At 31.6% G+C, this 19,234-nt stretch overlaps 1 protein-coding gene across 1 annotated transcript; it reads left to right on the top strand.

The window, feature by feature from the left end:
- Positions 1-15,117: 15,117 nt before the first annotated feature.
- Positions 15,118-17,796, top strand: LOC133778559 (uncharacterized). The gene is made up of 4 exons (XM_062218564.1): positions 15,118-15,862; positions 15,980-16,492; positions 16,611-16,949; positions 17,330-17,796. The coding sequence occupies exons 1-4, from the start codon at positions 15,118-15,120 to the stop codon at positions 17,794-17,796; spliced, it is 2,064 nt and encodes a 687-aa protein (XP_062074548.1).
- Positions 17,797-19,234: the final 1,438 nt, after the last annotated feature.

Below are 19,234 nucleotides of genomic sequence, written 5' to 3'. Positions count from 1 at the left end.
CAAGAATCATCAGAATCAAGAAAGCATAACCAACTTACAACTCAGCAACTTAACCTCCAGTATTTTACATCTATATATATACTAAGGAGATCAAGTCAGAAAAACTACCAGATACGAAGTTTTTTGTCCATTCCTTTCTTTTGTGCTGAGCTAGTGAGAGAGTCTAGAGAGAGAAGCTCCAAGGAGCTCAGTTGTTTGGTACATGCAAAAGAAAGATCAGAAACTGAGTTAGAAAGAGTGAGAAAAAGGAAAGACAAGTCAGAGAGTTACAAAACCAGATTATCAATCAAATACTGTGATTCGAAATCTGAAGGAAATTCTGTGTAATACCTGTTGTGATTAGTATAATCTCAAGCACTCTGAGGTAGCTTGACGGAGACGTAGCCCATCGTTCTGGGGTGAACTCCGAGATCAATTTTCTGGTGTATCAGCTCACACTTCCTGTTTGTTTTCTCTGAAACTCTAGCCCTAATTTCTTTGCTGTTCGTGTATGTGTGCCCATGTTCTTGTGATATAAAGGGTTATATCGATTTATGAATTTCTGAGTTAATAAACTCAGTGACTATTTTTGCTTGTGAAATCTGTGTTGGGCTGGACTGGGCCTTAAATAATTTTGTTTTTCAATTTTGCCATTTTTCATGGACGCATGAATTAAATTGCAAGAATACCATAAACTATATTTGTGTATTAATTTGTTTCTTGGAGTTGGAAGCTGCAGATTCCCAACAACTAATTCTTTTTTTCTTGAAGTTTTCGAATGATTTATGTAATTGTAATGATTCTAATAAAAGGATATACATTCATTTGTTATTTTTCTTCACTGATTATTTAGTTCTCTCTCTTCATTTTTTTTATATTGATGATTATGCACGTACGGAAAATATAGGTCCATATATATATATTTGAAAAATGTTATATATATGTCAACAATAATAGAGTATATCATTATTCGTCAACCGTAATAGTTCAGCAATTACTTTGATTAATATTAGGAATAAATCATACATAAAATATATACACAATAATATTTCATATTGTGTGTATGTGTATATTATGTATGCAAGCATTCATTAACATATATTACTTTTATTATTACATTACCAACGGTGGATAGAGCAGTAAATATGGGCCGGCTCGCCCACATTTTCGTGCCTCTGAATAATTCGGACCGAGCTAGGCCCATATTCAATTCATGTTTGCCCGGGCTGGTCCATATTTGAAAAAGTAAGCTCAGTATGGCCCATGAGCCCGGCCCATATCGTGCTGTGTCAAGCCTAAGTCGGGCCGGCCCACTTTTCTTATTTGTGTAAAAATTTGGGCTCATTTTATCATTGTCAAAAAATGTGATGATGGAGAATTGAACCTCCATCTTCTCTTTAACAATAAATTGATTCACCACCAATCCAAATACATTTCTTTATTTAAATTATAGTTTTAGATATTTTTCTATATTTTTTAACAATACTTTATACAAAATTATATTAAAGATAATTATTGGAATTTGAATACCTACTAATAAATGCTAAAAAATTTAACTCACAAATCTTAAAATAAATTAATATAATTATAAAAATATAAATATTGAGAAAAATAATAGACTTTTATTATCATTTTAATTTATAGATAATTGACAAATAAAAATTTATTATCATTATTAATGTCAAAATATAGAGCTTTTTATCATGTCATACTTTCGAGCTAGTTTGTTCGTGCTTTTGTGTCGTGCCTTCGGGCTTGTCATGCCGTGTCGTCCCCAGGGTCATGTCGTGTCGTGTCATGCCGTGCCAATTTTCAATTCGTGTCGTGCCTGACCCAAGCCCATATTTTTTCGTGCCGTGTCGTGCTTGTGCCTCCCGGACTCGTGCCAGTTTCGTACTGTGCTAGAAAGCTCGGCCCGTATTTACAACTCTATATGGAACTACTCTTTGGCTAGAGGGCATTGCCCCCCCAAAAATTTGCAAAATATAAAATAATACATACATGGTAAAAATTTGTAAGAAAAACACTAATACATAGATTTTTTTATGATAAAATTAGTCTTAATCTTTCTCTCAAAATTAATATTTTGACTATTCTTTTACATGCCCTCTTCAAATTGATCTCTACTTTCGATATTGTCGTAATCATTATCATTTAGACCAAATTTAATCCACTATCATCAGGTAGTATTGCAATTAATGTGTGATTGCACATGCAAATTACCATAGCATGCGGTGATCTTATTGGCCAATTAATAAATTTAATTTTACACTTTTGTACCCACTAATATATATCAATTATTTGTTATATATATATATATTTATATATTTGAAAAAAAGACGTTTACTTTGATAGTTTGCATTTATTTTCACATGATTTTTTTATTAAATGTATATTTAACAGTTTTGTAAAACAAAAAATATATAAATTTTTATTTATTTTTATATTTTTGGTATCTATATATTTATAGGACAATTCTTCTAAATGGTTTACTTTAAGCCCTACCGGTGAGACTCTTAGTGTTTCTCGATCTGTGAACAGTTTTCGACGTGATTTTTTTTATGACCGTGTATATTGTAGCTATTTAGAGAATCCTGCAAATTTTCAGAAAATTTTGAATAATTTACGGTACTGAAAACTAAGTTCAAACATATTGCTTTCTACGCGCATAAAAAAATTAGTCACGCGTGCATCAACATCGAACTCCACTTGGCAACATTTGATGTAGTAATTCCATACTCTAGTTTTGTTTTTATCATTATAGTGTAATAAAAATAAAAAGTTTAAAGTTAAAACTATTTCCTATAAAAATAGAATCAATCAACCCTAACACTATACAAAGTTACAAAATATAATTTTAGCCTACTACTACATTTAAAGAAAAAAATTCCAACGTTGTTACTAGTTCATAATTGCTTAATTTTGAGCATGGGTAAAATAGAAAAATAATGATGGGAATGGGGTTTAGTTATTGACATGGCTGATATCAAAATTAAAACTTTTATGGCGACAAGTACTGTAGGAAAGCATGATTTTATGTTGGAGCAAAATTGAAATTTTAAAACATTTAGGTGCAAATCATAAAATATAAAAAGGTTAGTTTAAAGTTTATTTAAAACGAGGAGGACCCCACTTGCCCCATAATTTTTTCAGATAGCTTCAACTTAGTTGCGTGACAAATTAAGATCCATTAAGATAAACTCCAACAAATAAAGTTTCAAACCCAGATATTGAATTCCAAAGTTTTTAATTACTTTCATAGTTTTTTTTTTCTCTCCTGTTAAATACCTAATTTGTCTTGTCAAGAATTAATTACAGACAAATAATGAGTAGTACTAATGTTATACGTAATGCAAAAAAGATTTTAACACATTAATTAGTTTGTGTATATATATAGAATTCTCCTCGTAAAAAATAAAACGTATTTCACAAAAATAAAAATTAGCTGTCCTAAATTCCTTAATCTTTTACTATTCCACCAATAAAATTATAAAAACTGCTCTTTTTCTTTTCTTCTTTTTAAGTTTTAATGTTTTTTTCATTAATTTATATATGTTAGTTATTAAGAAAGTAAATTATCAGTACATTAAAATAAATTTAATATATTTATTTAAAAAAAGAAAATAAAAAAGTAAGTCTATTTAAATCAATTATTTCATTAAAAATATCATTTACTTATTTTTTTTAGTTTCATAGTCTCAATAAATGGTATATTATTGTATATTAATTTCTTTTTCTTTATAAATCCATATATATAATAGATATTATCTCTAGGTACTTAATAAATGGTATATTATTGTATATTTATTTAAGAAAAATTTATGAGTTTGTAATATTGTTCTCCTAAAAAAACTATTTAAATATATTATTTTTTAAAATTGTATCACTCAGACTTTTTATATTTTTTTTCTTTATTTTCAAATAGTGTACAAGAAAATATTAATTTTTTTTATAATTTTATAAAAGCATTTTTTTAGTTTTATTTTTCTTCCAATAATTGGTATGTTCTATTATAGTATTTTCATAAAAATTTTAAAGTATTTTTTTATTAAAATTAAAGAAAAATTAAACTTATGATTTATTTTTATTATTGGTATTAAAAATTAATTAAATTCTTGTCTAACAAATTATATAGCATAAATTTTTCTTTCTAGAAAGCATATTATTTTTCTTTCTAAAAAAAGACAGAATATCCAAAAGATATATATGTATTTAATTAAAAAAAACATTATAAGATGCATATATGAAAAAAAAAATACTTTTTTATAGGAGTATGAAAATATAAAAAAATAAGTAAATGATATTTTTAATGAAATAATTGATTTAAATAGATGTAACTTAATTTTTTCATTTTCTTTTTTTAAATAAATATATCAAATTTATTTTAATGTACTGATAATTTACTTTCATAATAAATAACATATATAAATTAATGGAAAAAAAATCAAAATTTAAAAAGAAGAAAATAATGAGCAGCTGTTAGAATTCCATTGATGAGACAGTGAAGAAATAAAGAATTTGGAATAGCTGATTTTTATTCATTTAACACCATATATCGTATACAACCATCACAGTTATTAATTTTTGTTTCTGTATTTCGATTTCTATAATTAATCGTAGAGAAATTTTGTTCTGAAATGTTATGCCAGATAAAGAAAATAAAGGCTTATATATGAAAATATTATGATAGAGGTACTTTAAACTTGAAAAATTAATTAATTAATAATATATCAATTGTAGCCTGTTGATTTAGGCACATGTTGGTCGTTAGTAAAACATAGACCGAAGTAATATTTTTCTCTGAACTTGGAAAGACTCAGTATATTTCTTGAATGTTAAGCTTACATTTTTATCAAATAAATAAATAAATAAAAAAAGAGACGTATTTTACAAGCCAATAACGTACATGCCAAGTAGGTTCACTTCCTTGAATCTGCTCTTAGTATATTAAAGCTTTAATAAACTCGGTAATTGATTTTAAATAAACCAAAGACACTTTCAATTAAGCAAATTACGTAATCAAATATTTTTCTTATAAATATATATATATATATTTCTTAGTTATTTTTGTTTAGAACCATAGAATTATATAGCTTTAGTGATCACACCATCTGTATTAATATATACGAAAATTTTCACCCTATTGGTGGGGCTCTCAGTATTCTCAACCTTTGAACAGTTTTTGGCACGATTTTTTGTTATGATTGTGTATATTGTAGTTATTTAGAGTATCTTGCAAATTTTCATAAAATTTCGAATAGTTTACAATACCAAAATCTAGGTTCAAATATATTATTGCACGCGTGAACTGTAAATTATTTGAAATTTTTTGAAAATTTGCAAGATGCTCTAAATAACTATAATATACATAGTTATTAAAAAAATTTGCGCCGAAAATTATTCACGAGCTAAGAATACTAAAGAACCATACCGATAGCCGAAAATTATTCACGAGCTAAGAATACTAAAGAACCATACCGATAGAACTTAAAATGAAGCTCCTATACAAAAATGGTCATTAATATATAATATGTAATTAATAAAATGCCATTATAAATTTTTGATCCTATGTTCTCATAATATACGATTAAAAAAATCTCACCCTTTTTCTTTTTCAAAATTGCTCTTCATTCAACAGAATAAAAAAGTATGTCGTATTACATTCGAGTCAAACTTGGGTTTTTATAAAAAAAGATATAAATAGCAATAATAATACCTTGCCAAAAAATTATATAAAATAATACTAAAAAAAAGAAAACTGCAGGAGATCACTACATAATTTATCTGTTAATAATACACCAATTTAAAGTCACTCTTTTATCTTATTTTCTCAATTAGTAGGCTGATAATTGTTGGGCTATTTTTCCCAAGCTAGTCTGTAAAAGATAACAATATTGTTTGTTAATTAATTAATTTCTTTTTCATTGACGAATAACTTATAATTAAGTTGATTAGCGCGGCTCATATTCATTAAGTGAAAAATTAAACGATTATATAATCTATCTTTATTTTCAAAACCGAGTATATGACTTGTTCAATTTCTAAACCATTTATACAAATAGTCAAGAGTCAAACTATAAACAATGATATTAAAAGAACCACACATAGAAAAAATGAAAAGTATAATAGGGCCAAGTCATACAATAACAGTGTCTTTGGCTTTGGCAACAGCTACTATAAAAACTCCTCTAACTCCATCGTAAACCCATCAACCATTGTATCGATAATATTTCAACACAAAAGTTCTTTTCTATCTTCTCCAATAAAAAAAGTTCTGCCATATCAATATACCACAAAATATTTAGTAGCTGAAAAATGATGAGTTTTAACATGAGAAAAGTGTTAGTGGTTTTGGTAACTGTGTTCGCCATTATCAACTTCTGTGTTCATCCGATTGAAGGTGGCAGAGGGTTGAATCTCAAGGAAGATTTCAATCTGTTAATGACGTCTCTGCAGAGAGGTACTAATGACCCACCTTCGCCCAACCCAACCAAACCCGCCGACTCCTTCAGCCAGAGGAACTTCGCCGGAAGCAGAGGTGGTCGTCGCCATCCTCCTCCACCACCACCACCAACCCAGCCTAATGGCTCGGTTTCTGAATAGCTTATATTATATCTAGCTAGCTCTGCCTTCTAATGATATTCTTATTTTTTTCGATCATCAATCCATGAAGATCATGATTAACTGAAGCAAAACCCAAGAAGGTTTGTTTGGTCTCGCTGTAAAAAAAAGATGTGTATAGTAGCTATATATATTAGTTAGATTATTATAGGAATATTATTTTTTTGTGTAGCTAGCTATACCAAAGTAAAAATAAAATTCTTTTAATTTTTCAGGTGACTTGTGTAATTGTAACTATTTTGTTTTTGTCAGAATGTAATTGTAATCATTTTAAATGATACCCTCATTTGTTATTTTTTTCGTCGAATAAAATTTGGGTGTTCTTTTATTTTTTAATATTCTTTATTTTCTTGGGCAAATTAGGATTTTAAAATAGATATTTATAACAACACCAAAAATATCATCTAGGACAGTATAAGGACAACTTGAATTAAAACAAAACTTATATAAATATATATTCATATAATAAATTGATATTAAAGATGATAATTAAATTTTATAATATAATAGATTATTATAAAGGACTTTCTATATATATAATTTGATATTTGTATGCATGGGATGGCCATTACAACGTATATATAATTTGAACGTGACTACTCATATATCATAATAGAATTGTAGTCTTTTGTTGACATTATAAGCCAAGAAATATATATACATATAAATTATTGCAGTCCAAGAAGAAATTATAAGAACACCCATTAATTTTCATTCTAGCTATATCTCCAACCGCACATCTTAAACGTAGAAATTTCAACTTATCTGGGGACTTTTTAACACGACTTGATTTCCTGTATAGTGACTAATTATTTGGATAAATTTTTAAACAACTACTTACTCACACTGTCACAATAAATTATGTCCCTAATTAAGTAACGTACGTAATGCCATTCGTGAAGCTTTCTTGACCCGGTTGAAATTTTACTGTAAAATTATTATATATGCAGGGATTTATTTATTATATCGAGCATTTTCTTCTTAAATATTCAGATGATTTATTTATTTATTTATTGCTGAACAAGTCATTGCATTATTAGGCTGGAAAAAAGGAGACCACACACAAGTAGACAACGCCACAAGATTTTATCCCCATGCATGTGTATTCACGTGATTTCATCAAGTAACAACAGTAGTGTAGCCTTGTCTTCTATATTTTTTCTTTTAATATAATATGTTGAATTTTAAAAAATATATTTGTTTATTATTGACATATTATTTTCGAAAAAATTACATGGAAAGAATTAAAAAAAAAATGTTATCAGCTCAAAAATTAAATCTTAGCTCTGTCACGTTCTGAAATGTTTTAAGTATAAAATAGTATTACCTAGAAATTTATTTATTTATGAGAATTTAAAAAAAATATGGGAGTTGTACTTTTCTTGATTTGTATGAGAAATTTATTAAAAAAAAAGTTAAAGTATAGGAAACACAGTTAGTAGCTAACTAAAATATGAAAATGTCATATTTTTTTTTATCATAGTTATGTTTTCTTTGGTTTTGAAGGTAATTTTATTTTATTTTTTATTTTTTTTATATTTTTCCGATCAAATTTTTTATTTTTTTTTCCTTGTTTTTTCTTCCATTTTTTCTTTTTTCTTTTTTTTCTACCAATTTTTTCCTTCTATCTTTTTTTCTTTCTATTTTTTCATTATTCTTTTTTTTCCAGTTTTATTCATTTATCTATTTTTTTCTTTCATTTGTATTGTTTTTTTTTCATATTTTTTCAGTTTTTATTCATTCTATTTTTTCTTTATTTTTGTATTTATTATTTCTCCTTCCATTTTTTTTCTTTTTTCACATATATGAGCTTTTTTTTTTCTTCTTCCATTTTTTTTTCATTTTTTTCTACCGATTTTTTTATTCATTTTTTTTCTTTTCATTTTTCCATTATTTTTCTTCTACTTATTTTCATTCTTATTTATTCATCTATTTTTTTTCATTAATCATTTCTTGTGTTTTTTTTTTCATTTTTGTACTTATTCTTTTCCAATTCTATTTCTTTTTTTTTTCACACATATATTTTAACATTACATAATTATTCTACTATTTTTTTATTTATTATCTTTTATTATTGTAATTTTTTTATAGTTTTTTCCAATATATGTAAAAAAAAAATCAAATCAATTTTTTCAGCATTTTCTTTTTACTGTAACACTTATAGGAATACCAAAATTTGGAAAGAAAACTAATAAAAATATGAAAACGTGAATGTATAACTGGTTACCTTCACATTCTTTGTGTGTATATTTCTGAGGGTAACTGGCTACTTTCACGTTCTGGTGTGTGTATATTTATGGTTTCTTTATGGTAACTAGTTACTTATGTTACTAAAATCATAGTTACTTCTTCTTCCTTTTTTAATGAAGTGTTCTTATTCCAATTTTCCCTTCAAATTTGATGTTTCTTTTCATATTTAATATGACTGACTCGTCACCCCTCTTCGGTAACTGGTTACCCCTCTTATGGCAGAAAATTACTCATCTCAGGATAATTGGTTACCCCTCCTGGTGCATGTTATTTAACCTAGCTCTAGGATTTTTTTTTAAGATCAATCAAGTAGTTGGTTACTCTACCCAGGATTTGAAAAAAATGTACAATCTTAAAAAAAACATGTTTATAATGAATAAATAATAATTTTAAAAACAATTCATATTACAAAATGTTTTTGCAAAACAACCAAAAAAACATTTAATATAAAAACAATATAAAAAAACAAATAACCTAAAAAAATAATAATCAAATTACAAACACACCCTTCCAAATTTGATTAGGAGTATAACTATGACATAAACCAACTTTTATACAAAAATATGGGAAAATAAACCCATAAAAGTGAAAATTCTTAAAAAAAAAGCCATCGATTAACTTTTTTTTGAAAAAAAGCCATATTTTTGCACACTCTATTAAAAATCCCATATAAAATGTAATTTCCTCTTTATTTATTTATCCTGGTAAGTTTATACCTCGGGCTCAAGTTTTTTAAAATACAATGGCCTTCTTGTAGAGTCCAAGAACTTTACTTAGCTAAGTTAGATAGTAGTATAATAGTAATAATAGCATTATCTTTATGACTGTGGATTTTTGGTTCAGACCGGGATTTATTTGGACACTCATAGTAGTACTTGTAGATTTTCTAAGTTTAACCTATAGTTTAGGAATATTAATTTTAACCTAAGGTTTGATTAATATGACTGATAGTGAGGGTAATATTTATTATATTATAAGGTTTAGATAAGACCCAATAAGATAATAGCACATGTCATGTATAGGTTTAATGATGATTAAGTATTTTGAGGATTACATTTATTAAGGTTAAAATTTGAATACCCTAAGGTCAGTCAGCAGCTTTGAAAACGTTAGAGGGCTTAGTCAAGGTTGTTTACTCAATTCAAATTAAGCTAAAAATGTGTAATTTTGTGTTTAAATATTCAGCGTATATCGATATATCGCAGCTATAGGGGGCGATATATCGTAGTACGAAGATACGGAAAACACGAAACGTTGCACGATTGCCTCGGGCATAATGGCCCAGGCGATATATCGCCTACAGGGGGCGATATATCGCCTCCTTCAGTGTGTTTTTGAAAGTTTTCAAAAATGTTCTCATTCAAATCCCTAACCTCTTGATAAGTCCAGCACCTTTCTGAACGAGTCTTCAGCCTCTGCTGAACGATAATTCAAATTATTTTCACTTAAAAAGCCATTATTTTTATTCAAGTTAAATGAAGATCTTTTCATTCCTAAACTCTATAAATAGGACCTAGTACCCAGCCATTTATTCATCTATTACTCTAAGTTCAGAGGGTGCAAGTTGCTAGGTTAGTGTGAGAGTGTAAACACTTGGGTTGGGAATTATAAGCTTGATCACTATAAGCTTACCAAACACTTGGGAAGTAAGGTTCTATTCACATTTTGGTTCAAGGTTTAGATTGATCATAGAAGTACTCAAGGTATCCTAAACTCTAGTCCATTTCTGTATTATGTTCTTTAAAGTTCTTATAGTCTTCTACTCATTCTAACCTTATTCTTATTCTTGGTTAGGAAATCCAAGTTCTTAAGCACAAGGTTTTTGGTAAGTATATTTTGATAATATAGTTCCTTCTTCACTTTCATCCCTTTTCTTCACTATACTCACCATATTATAAATGGTTTTTAGGAGTGTTCCAAGGTCCCAAATCAGTTCTCATATCCCGGTTATTTTGGTAAGGAAAATAGGATATGTGTTATATGATTTATATGTTATCTTATGAATATGTGTTATGAAAAATGCTATGTTAAGTATGCTTGTAGACTTGGGCATATGACCTATACAACTAACAAGCCCCAAATAGATTATGGGCATATGACTTGCTTAGCTAGCAAGACCCCACTAATCTAATGGGCATATGACTTGTTTAGTTTATGGGACCCCAAGTAATAATGGCTATTATAGTATGTATGTGACATAAGTGTTATGGTATGTTTTTATGTTGCATTATGAATTTTTATGTATATGGCTATATGTTAGATTTTCCTTGCTGGGCATTAGGCTCATTCCTTTTATGTTTATATGTGCAGGAAAATAGCTATAGTGGCGGGAAAGGTTCGTGGATGCTTGGGGAATGTGTATTGAGGCAGAATGGATTCAAGGAGTCGAGAGTTTCGATTTCGAGGATGTAGTCTTTATTTATTGTTTATGTGTATTTTTCCGCACCTATTTATGTAATCTCTTTTCATTACAATTAAGTTATGTTTTTTTTTTAACAATGGGATCCCATACCCTGCTTTGAGTTTATGTAAGTTTAACATTTGTTTTTACAAGTTTTTAATAAAGTATGATTATTTCACTTGTAAGTATTATTAGGGATCAGTGTCTATGCTTAGTTTTCATTAATAGTCCAAAGTCTAGAGTAGTTGGGTCATTACAGTTGATATCAGAGCAACGGTTCCTTCGCATGAAGTTCTCCTCGATACACACACTCAAAAGCTCCGAATCTGACCGTCAAGTAAGTATTTAAGTTATAGTTATTTTGCTTATGTGTATAGCTAATGATTTTTAGTATTTATGTTTTCAGTTAAGTATGAACGGAGCTTTAACCTATGAGGATATCCGAGCCATTAAGGCTTTAAAGAGAATAAGGGAACCAAGAAACACCATAGGCACACTAGAAAGAATCACCCGGAGACTACTCTTGTTTCACAGAGAAATAGGTCATCTTCAAGAGTCTAGCAAATAATGATGAGAGCAATAGAACAATATGTATTAGTAATTAGACTGTTTAAAGATTTTCATCCTGTAATAGCAGCCTTAGAAGAAATATGGGAAACCATGGATGATGAGGATGAACTACCGCCAGCAATGCGATATTACTTTCTTCTAATTAGGTTCACTTCAAAATCCAAATTTCAATTTAGCAATGAGCAAAAACATAGGATTTTTACAAACCTTCCTAGAGGACATTTTGATGCACATGACAATGAGGATTATGAAGAATTGGATGATGATATGTTAGATGAAGGGTCGGATGTAGAAGATCCCGATTTTTAGAATAGTAGTTTTCATTGTTTGTTTTATTTCTTTCTTTATTTTATGGTTGTAATAAGTGAAAAACTATTTTTCCAAATGAATATCATGTTATTTCATTATCATGTATGAGTTTGATTTTTTTTTTTTTTTTTGCAATCATAATAAATAATAAGTAAAATAAATAATGACTAAGTTCGGTGAGGGTGGATACAAATCAATGAACCGAGTTTCTATATTGAGAGTTAGGGGGCCATAGTAGCGGGAACGATTTTACTGATCCCAGCCCTCCCTCAATATGGTTAACTTTGGAACAAAGATGAGTTTCGAGCCTGAGAATTAAGTCATTTAGGATAATTAGAAACAGACTTAGAAAATAAAGATGGCTTTTTTTTCTAAGTATAGAAACCCACTCTAAATAATAAATAAGGACTTATATAATTTTTCATAAGAAGTCATAATCAATAGGTTCGAGTTATGTTTGTTTTAGAATAAGTTTTTGCCTTAGAGCCTATTAGGTAAAGTTCTAACATGTTTCTTTAAACTGTTAGAACTCTGCTACGATGTCGCTCTGAAGATCTGCACGTACCAACGGAAACGCCTCCAACGCTGTTCCAGCGAACAATGATGCCCCTCCAGTTTGTAGAAGGGGAGTGCGTGCTACTACTAGCTGCAACGCGCTGGCACCGCCAGCTGACAACACTGCGGAGATCGCCAGACTGCGACAACAAGTCGAGGAACTTTTGCAGCAACAACGCCAACATGCTCAGACTCAGACTCAGCCTCCACTGCAGCCGCAACCGCAGCCACAACAAATGGCCTCATCACCCCAATAATTTGGTCCATATGGGGGATGCCCAGTGGCGAATTACGCGCCGTATCCAGTACAACACATAGAGCCAGTGTATGAGAGGTTCCGCAAAAAGCACGCTCCAAACTTCGAAGGGACTACAGACCCCTTTGAGGCAGAAGAGTGGCTAAGGAATGTGGAGCCAATTCTGACACATATGAATCTCAGTAATGCAGACCGCATATCCTGCGTCTCGTCATTGCTCAAGAAGGATGCCAGGATATGGTGGGACTTGGTCCAGCAATCGCATGATGTTGCCACCATGACATGGACTCGATTTGTGGAGCTCTTCCACAAGAAGTACTACAATTCGGCTGTACTCGCTACGAGAGTTGAGGAGTTTGCCAACTTGAAGCAAGGAAATTTTTCAGTGGCAAAGTATGCTCGTCGGTTTGACCGCTTAGCTAAGTTCGCATCTGAGATGGTTCCAACCGATTTTCTGAGGGTGAACAAATTTGTTAGGGGACTTCGACCGAAGATCGAGATGGGGGTTAAGTTAGCAAACCCGGGGAATACTACATATGCCGACGTTCTTGAGACAACAATAGAAGTATAGAGGTTGCAGGATAATGTAAGTAAAGAGGAAGCCAGTAAGCCTGAGCCTAGACAGCAGAGTCAACCTCAGACCAGTCGGAACAACAACCATAATGGCAACAATCAGTCCAGCAACAACGGTAACAACCAGAAAAGACGGCATTCGGATAACAAGCAATTCAACAGCGATAAGAGGGCACGGACGAATAATGGGGGAAATAGGTTGGGTTACGTGGAATACCCGCCATGTGCCAAGGGGAATTCAGGTAATTCTAATATTGTACCTATTTTGAACATAAAGCCTGATTGTTTCAAGATAGAGGCAGAAGACATAGAAGAAGAAGAAGTTCAATATTGGAGTTCAACCTTAGTGTGTTATGTTCTGGGAGCTAATCCACCTATTTTGGTGATGGAAGGTTTTTTTTCCGAAGAATATGGAGGGACAAAGGGATTGATAAGATAGGGTTATTAGCTCAAGGGGTGTTTCTAATTAGGTTTCATTCGGTAGAAGCCAGAGATGGAATTTTGAATGGAGGACACCAATTCTTTGATAGGAAACCTCTCATAATGAAAAGATGGGATCCAGATTTAAAGTTTACTAGGGAAATAGTTTTGATAGTCCCAATTTGGGCTCAATTGGTAATCACAAGCTTAAATATTAGGGTAAACAAACAATGGAAAAAATTGTGGGAACAATTGGGAAGATGGTATGGCAAGATAGAGCAACAATGGCTCATGAGAAATTACAGTTTGCTAGGGTGCTTATTGAAGTGAGCATTACAAAAGAATTACCTGTCCAAATTAAATTTGAAGATGAAAAAGGGGAACATGTGTATGTTGAGGTGTACTATGAATGGAAACCAGATATATGCTCTCATTGCCAAGGGATAGGCCATTCTAAGGAAGCTTGTAGGAAGAAAATGAATAAAGTAGGGCCATATAAAAATTTGGAAACCAAAGAATTTCATTGCTCCCAACACAGATCAACAAAGGAAGGCTGAGATGACAAAACAGGGGCAAAACACAAGGGGGGAGGATGCAGATGGTTTTCAACCAGTTAAAGGAAAGAAAGTGCTAGTTGCAAATGAAAAAGAAGTGAATGTGAGCAATTCATTTAATGTGCTAGATAAGCTATCAGCCGCAGAATAGCACGTGGGAGAAGTGTTACAGGAGATAAGGTCTACTATTAATGGAGGGGGAGATCCTCCATTAATAGATGGATAGGTTGTTTGGTTGGAATGTAAGGGGGCTCAACAAAACTAGTAAGCAAAGGGATGCCATGAGAATGATTTCCAACAAAAGAATTGGTTTCGTTAGTCTCTTAGAAACAAGGGTTAAGGTTGCAAAAATGGGGACCTTATACCTTAATATGTTTCAAGGATGGTGTTTCACCACCATTTTAATGAATCATCCTAATGGTAGGATTGTTGTGGCTTGGAACCCGAGACGTTTTGATGTTGATATCCGAGGAAGCTCTAGGCAATGGATGCACTTCATTGTTACTGTCAAAAATGGGGATCAGTTTGCAGTTATTGTAGTATATGATTTCAATGATCTGAAAGGCAGAGAGAGTTTATGAGTGGATTTGAAGAATAAAAGTCAAGTGACTAGTTGTCCATGGATGGTAATGGGGGTCTTAAACTCAGTTTTGTCACCTTCTGAGAGATTGACTTACCGTGGAGATGGATCTGAAATGATTCCATTTCAAAATTGTGTGGAGCATTGCGGGTTAGTAGATGTGAAGTACTCGGGGTCTTTTTTTACTAGGAATAATAAGCAAGAAGGTCGAGCCCACGTATATGCCAAAATTGACAGAGTTATGGCTAATGGGCAATGGTTAGATAAGTATGCTAATGTTGAGGTTTTTTTTTTCCTAGAAGGATATTTTGATCATACCCCTTGTTTGGTGAATTTTTCTTCAGTCAAGGAGACTCGAAAATCGTTCAGATATTTCAACTTCTGGAGTAGCTATAAAGATTTTCATGGGAAGGTGGCAGAGACCTGGAATGATGATGTAAAAGGGACTCTAATGTTTTGTTTGATTAGAAAATTAAAGAGGCTAAGAGGAGTATTAACAAAGTTTAATAAAGAGGGTAAAGGGGATGTGTTTGTTCAGGATATTGAGAAGTATAAGAGGCTGATAGAGATTCAGGCAAAAATAAAAGAAGACCTTGGTAATGTTCAGTTGATGAATGAGGAAATAATTTGTAGGGAAGATTATCAGCAAGCGTATTATGATTTGATTCATTTCTTGAAACAGAAGGTGAAAATGGAGTGGTTGAAAAATGGGGATGAAAACACAAAAGTTTTCCATAGTAGTATTAGAAGTTGGCACATTCATAATTCTATTTACTCTATATGGGATGTGAAAGGTAATTGGATTGACACTCAAGAGGGCGTTAATCAGGTTTTTCAGGAGTTTTGTGAAGAATTATTGGGATTTGTTTCAGTAGGAAGGAGATAGGTTCTGGCCAAAGTGGTGCAAACAGGGAAGTTGGTTACAGAGCAGCAAGCAAAGTTTTTGCAGAAGGCTTACACTAAGGATGATGTTAAAGCAGCCCTTTTTTCGATACCAGATGAGAAGGCGTTGGGGTCAGATGGGTACAGTAGTGCTTTTTTCAAGCATACATGGGATATTACTGGTCAGGATTTAGTTCAGTCAGTTCTATCTTTTCTTCATTCAGGTAGGATTCTTAAGAAGATTAATACAACAACTTTAACTCTTATTCCCAAAACCAGCTGCCCAAAGAATGTCAGTGAATATAGACCAATTGCTTGTTGCAATGTGGTTTACAAAATTGCTACAAAGCTCATATGTTCGAGGCTTAGAGAGATTCTACCTTCAATTATCTATGAAAATCAGAGTGGCTTTATTCAAGGCAGAAATATAGCTCATAATATAATGATTTGTCAAGATTTGGTGAGAGGTTATGGAAGGAAAAATGCTAGATTGGCTTGTATAATAAAAATTGATCTTCTAAAAGCTAATGACACTTTGGATTGTAATATTTTTACAAGAAACGATGATATCTCTTAAGTTTCCTCTAAAGTTTATAAAGTTGGTGATGAGTTGTGTTACTACTTCAAGATTTTCATTCATGATCAATGGGGCTCAAATAGGTTATATTCACTCAAAGAGAGGTTTAAGGCAAGGGGATCCAATGGCACCTTTGCTGTTTGTAATTGGAATGGAGTATCTTTCAATAATAATGATTAAAGTTGCTCAGCAACAAGATTTCACGTATCATCCAAGGTGTGAAAGTCTGAAACTCACTCATCTTTATTTTGCGGATGATTTGCTTCTGTTTAGCAGAGGAGATTTCAAGGCTATATATGTATTACTAAGAGGCTTTCAATTGTTTACTGAGAGTTTAGGATTGCAAGCAAATAAAAAGAAGTCTGCCATATATGGTGTGGGGTTGCAGGAAGAGGATTGGGCTCAGATTACTGACATGGCAGGTTTTATTCGAAGCAGCCTCCCTTTTAAATATTTAGAATTGACAATTAGCAATAAAAGAATTACTAAAGCTGATTGTGAGTGTCTGGTTGATAAAATGGTAAAAAGGATTAGGAGTTGGAGCTCGAGGAACCTTTCGTTTGCATGGAGATGTATGCTTATTAACTCAGTTTTGCTTTCAATCAATATTTTCTGGTCTCAAATGGTTATTCTGCCAAGAGCTGTGATTACAAGAATCAACCAAATTTGTAGAACCTTTTATGGAAAGGTACAAATTATATGGCTGGTCCTGGGGGAGTTTCTTGGGCTGAGATTAGTAAGTCTATGCAGCAGGGAGGGCTTGGGTTTAAATATATTGGTCTTTGGAATACCTGTGCTATAGGGAAATATATTTGGGCAATAGCTAAGAAGGAAGACAACTTATGGGTGAAATGGGTTCATACTGTGTACGTAAAAGAGGATGATTGGTGGAGTTATATAGCTCCAATCACAAGTAGTTGGTATTGGAAAAGAGTGGTCAAGACTAAGAATGAGTTAATGGAAGTTTATATGCAAAATGTAATAAGTTGGCCAAGCTATAGTATTGCTAAAATGTACAAGCTGCTAAAGGACAAAACAGATACAAGATGGAAGTTCTCTCATATTAGGGATAGGCTAGGTATCCCTAAACACAAGTTTGTGACCTGGTTGATGTTAAAGAAAAGGTTGTCAACTAGAGATAGACTCACAAGATATGGTATTGCACAGGACCCTTGTTGTGTTATCTGTGGTCAGTTGGAAGAGTCTCATAGACATTTATTCTTTGAATGTCAGTTTAGTAAGCAGTGTATGTTTCATATACTGAGTTGATTAAGTATTGGATCTAATAGATATAAGCTAAGTGCAATATTGAACTGGGTTAGATGAAGTGGGCAGTCTTGTTGTAGAAGAAAAATGTACTGTAGTGCTCTTAGTGCTAGTGTGTACCACATCTGGAGAACTCGGAATGAAGCCTATTGGAATCTTTTGGTGCCAATGGTTTGTACTTATTAGGAAAATTAAATATGATGTATGTACTAGGATTTTTTGTCTCAAGGAAGGAAAGTTAGGTAAGGATGATTTAGATTGGGTTGGAAAGTTACAATATAATTAATTGATTGGTGTTTGTAATTCGTTTTGTGCATAATACAAGTTTAGCTGATTTACAAAAAAAAAAAAAAAAAGTCACAATTTTATCTTATTTTCTCAATTAGTAGGCTGATAATTATTGAGCTATTTTTCCCAAGATAGTAAGTAAAGATAACAATATTGTTTGTTAAATTAATTAATTTCTTTTTCATCGACGAATAACTTATAATTATAAGTTGATTAGCACGACTCATATTTATTTAAGTTAAAAATTAAACGATTATATATCTATCTTTATTATTTTCAAAACCGAGTATATGACTTGTTCAATTTCTAAACCATTTATACAAATAGTCAAGAGTCAAACTATAAACATTGATATTAAAAGAACCACAGACAGAAAAAATGAAAAGTAGGTCCAAGTCAGACAATAACAGTGTCTTTGGCTTTGGCAACAGCTACTATAAAAGCTCCTCTAACTCCATCGTAAACCCATCAACCATTGTATCGATAATATTTCAACACAAAAGGTTATTTTCTTTCTTCTCCAATAAAAAAAGTTCTGCCATATCAATATACCACAAAATATTTAGTAGCTGTAAAAACGATGAGTCACAACATGAGAAAAGTGTTACTGGTTTTGGTGACTGTGTTCGCCGTTATCAACTTCTGTGTTCATCCGATTGAAGGTGGCAGAGGGTTGAATCTCAAGGAAGATTTTAATCTGTTGATAACGTCTCTGCAGAAAGGTACTAATGACCCACCTTCGTCCAACCCAACCGAACCCGCCGCCACCCTCGACCAGAGGAACTTCGCCGGAAGTAGAGGTGTTCGTCGCCATCTTCCTCCACCTCCACCACCAACCCAGCCTAATGGCTCGGTTTCTGAATAGCTTATATTATATCTAGCTAGCACTACCTTCTAATGATATTTTTATTTTTTCGATCATCAATCCATGAAGATCATGATTAACTGAAGCAAAACCCAAGAAGGTTTGTTTGGTCTTGCTGTAAAAAAGATGTGTATAGTAGCTATATATATTAGTTAGATTATTATAGGAATATTTTTGTTTTTGTGTAGCTAGCTATATCAAAGTAAAAATAAAATTCTTTTAATTTTTCAGCTGCCTTGTGTAATTGTAATTTTTTTTTTGTCAGAATGTAATTGTAATCATTTTAAA

Source organism: Humulus lupulus, chromosome 1 (assembly GCF_963169125.1).
Source record: "Humulus lupulus chromosome 1, drHumLupu1.1, whole genome shotgun sequence".
Lineage (NCBI taxonomy): Eukaryota > Viridiplantae > Streptophyta > Magnoliopsida > Rosales > Cannabaceae > Humulus > Humulus lupulus.
Note: the sequence above shows the minus strand (reverse complement) of the source record. Positions and strands in the feature narration are given on the sequence as shown.

Excerpts from the sequence above, each read along its gene's own strand:
- LOC133778559 (XM_062218564.1), top strand. The coding sequence starts at position 15,118 with ATGGGGGTCTTAAACTCAGTTTTGTCACCTTCTGAGAGATTGACTTAC. Across the intron at positions 15,863-15,979 it reads CTCTATATGGGATGTGAAAG|GGAAGTTGGTTACAGAGCAG; the intron begins GTAATTGGATTG and ends TGGTGCAAACAG. Across the intron at positions 16,950-17,329 it reads TCAGATTACTGACATGGCAG|GGAAATATATTTGGGCAATA; the intron begins GTTTTATTCGAA and ends CCTGTGCTATAG.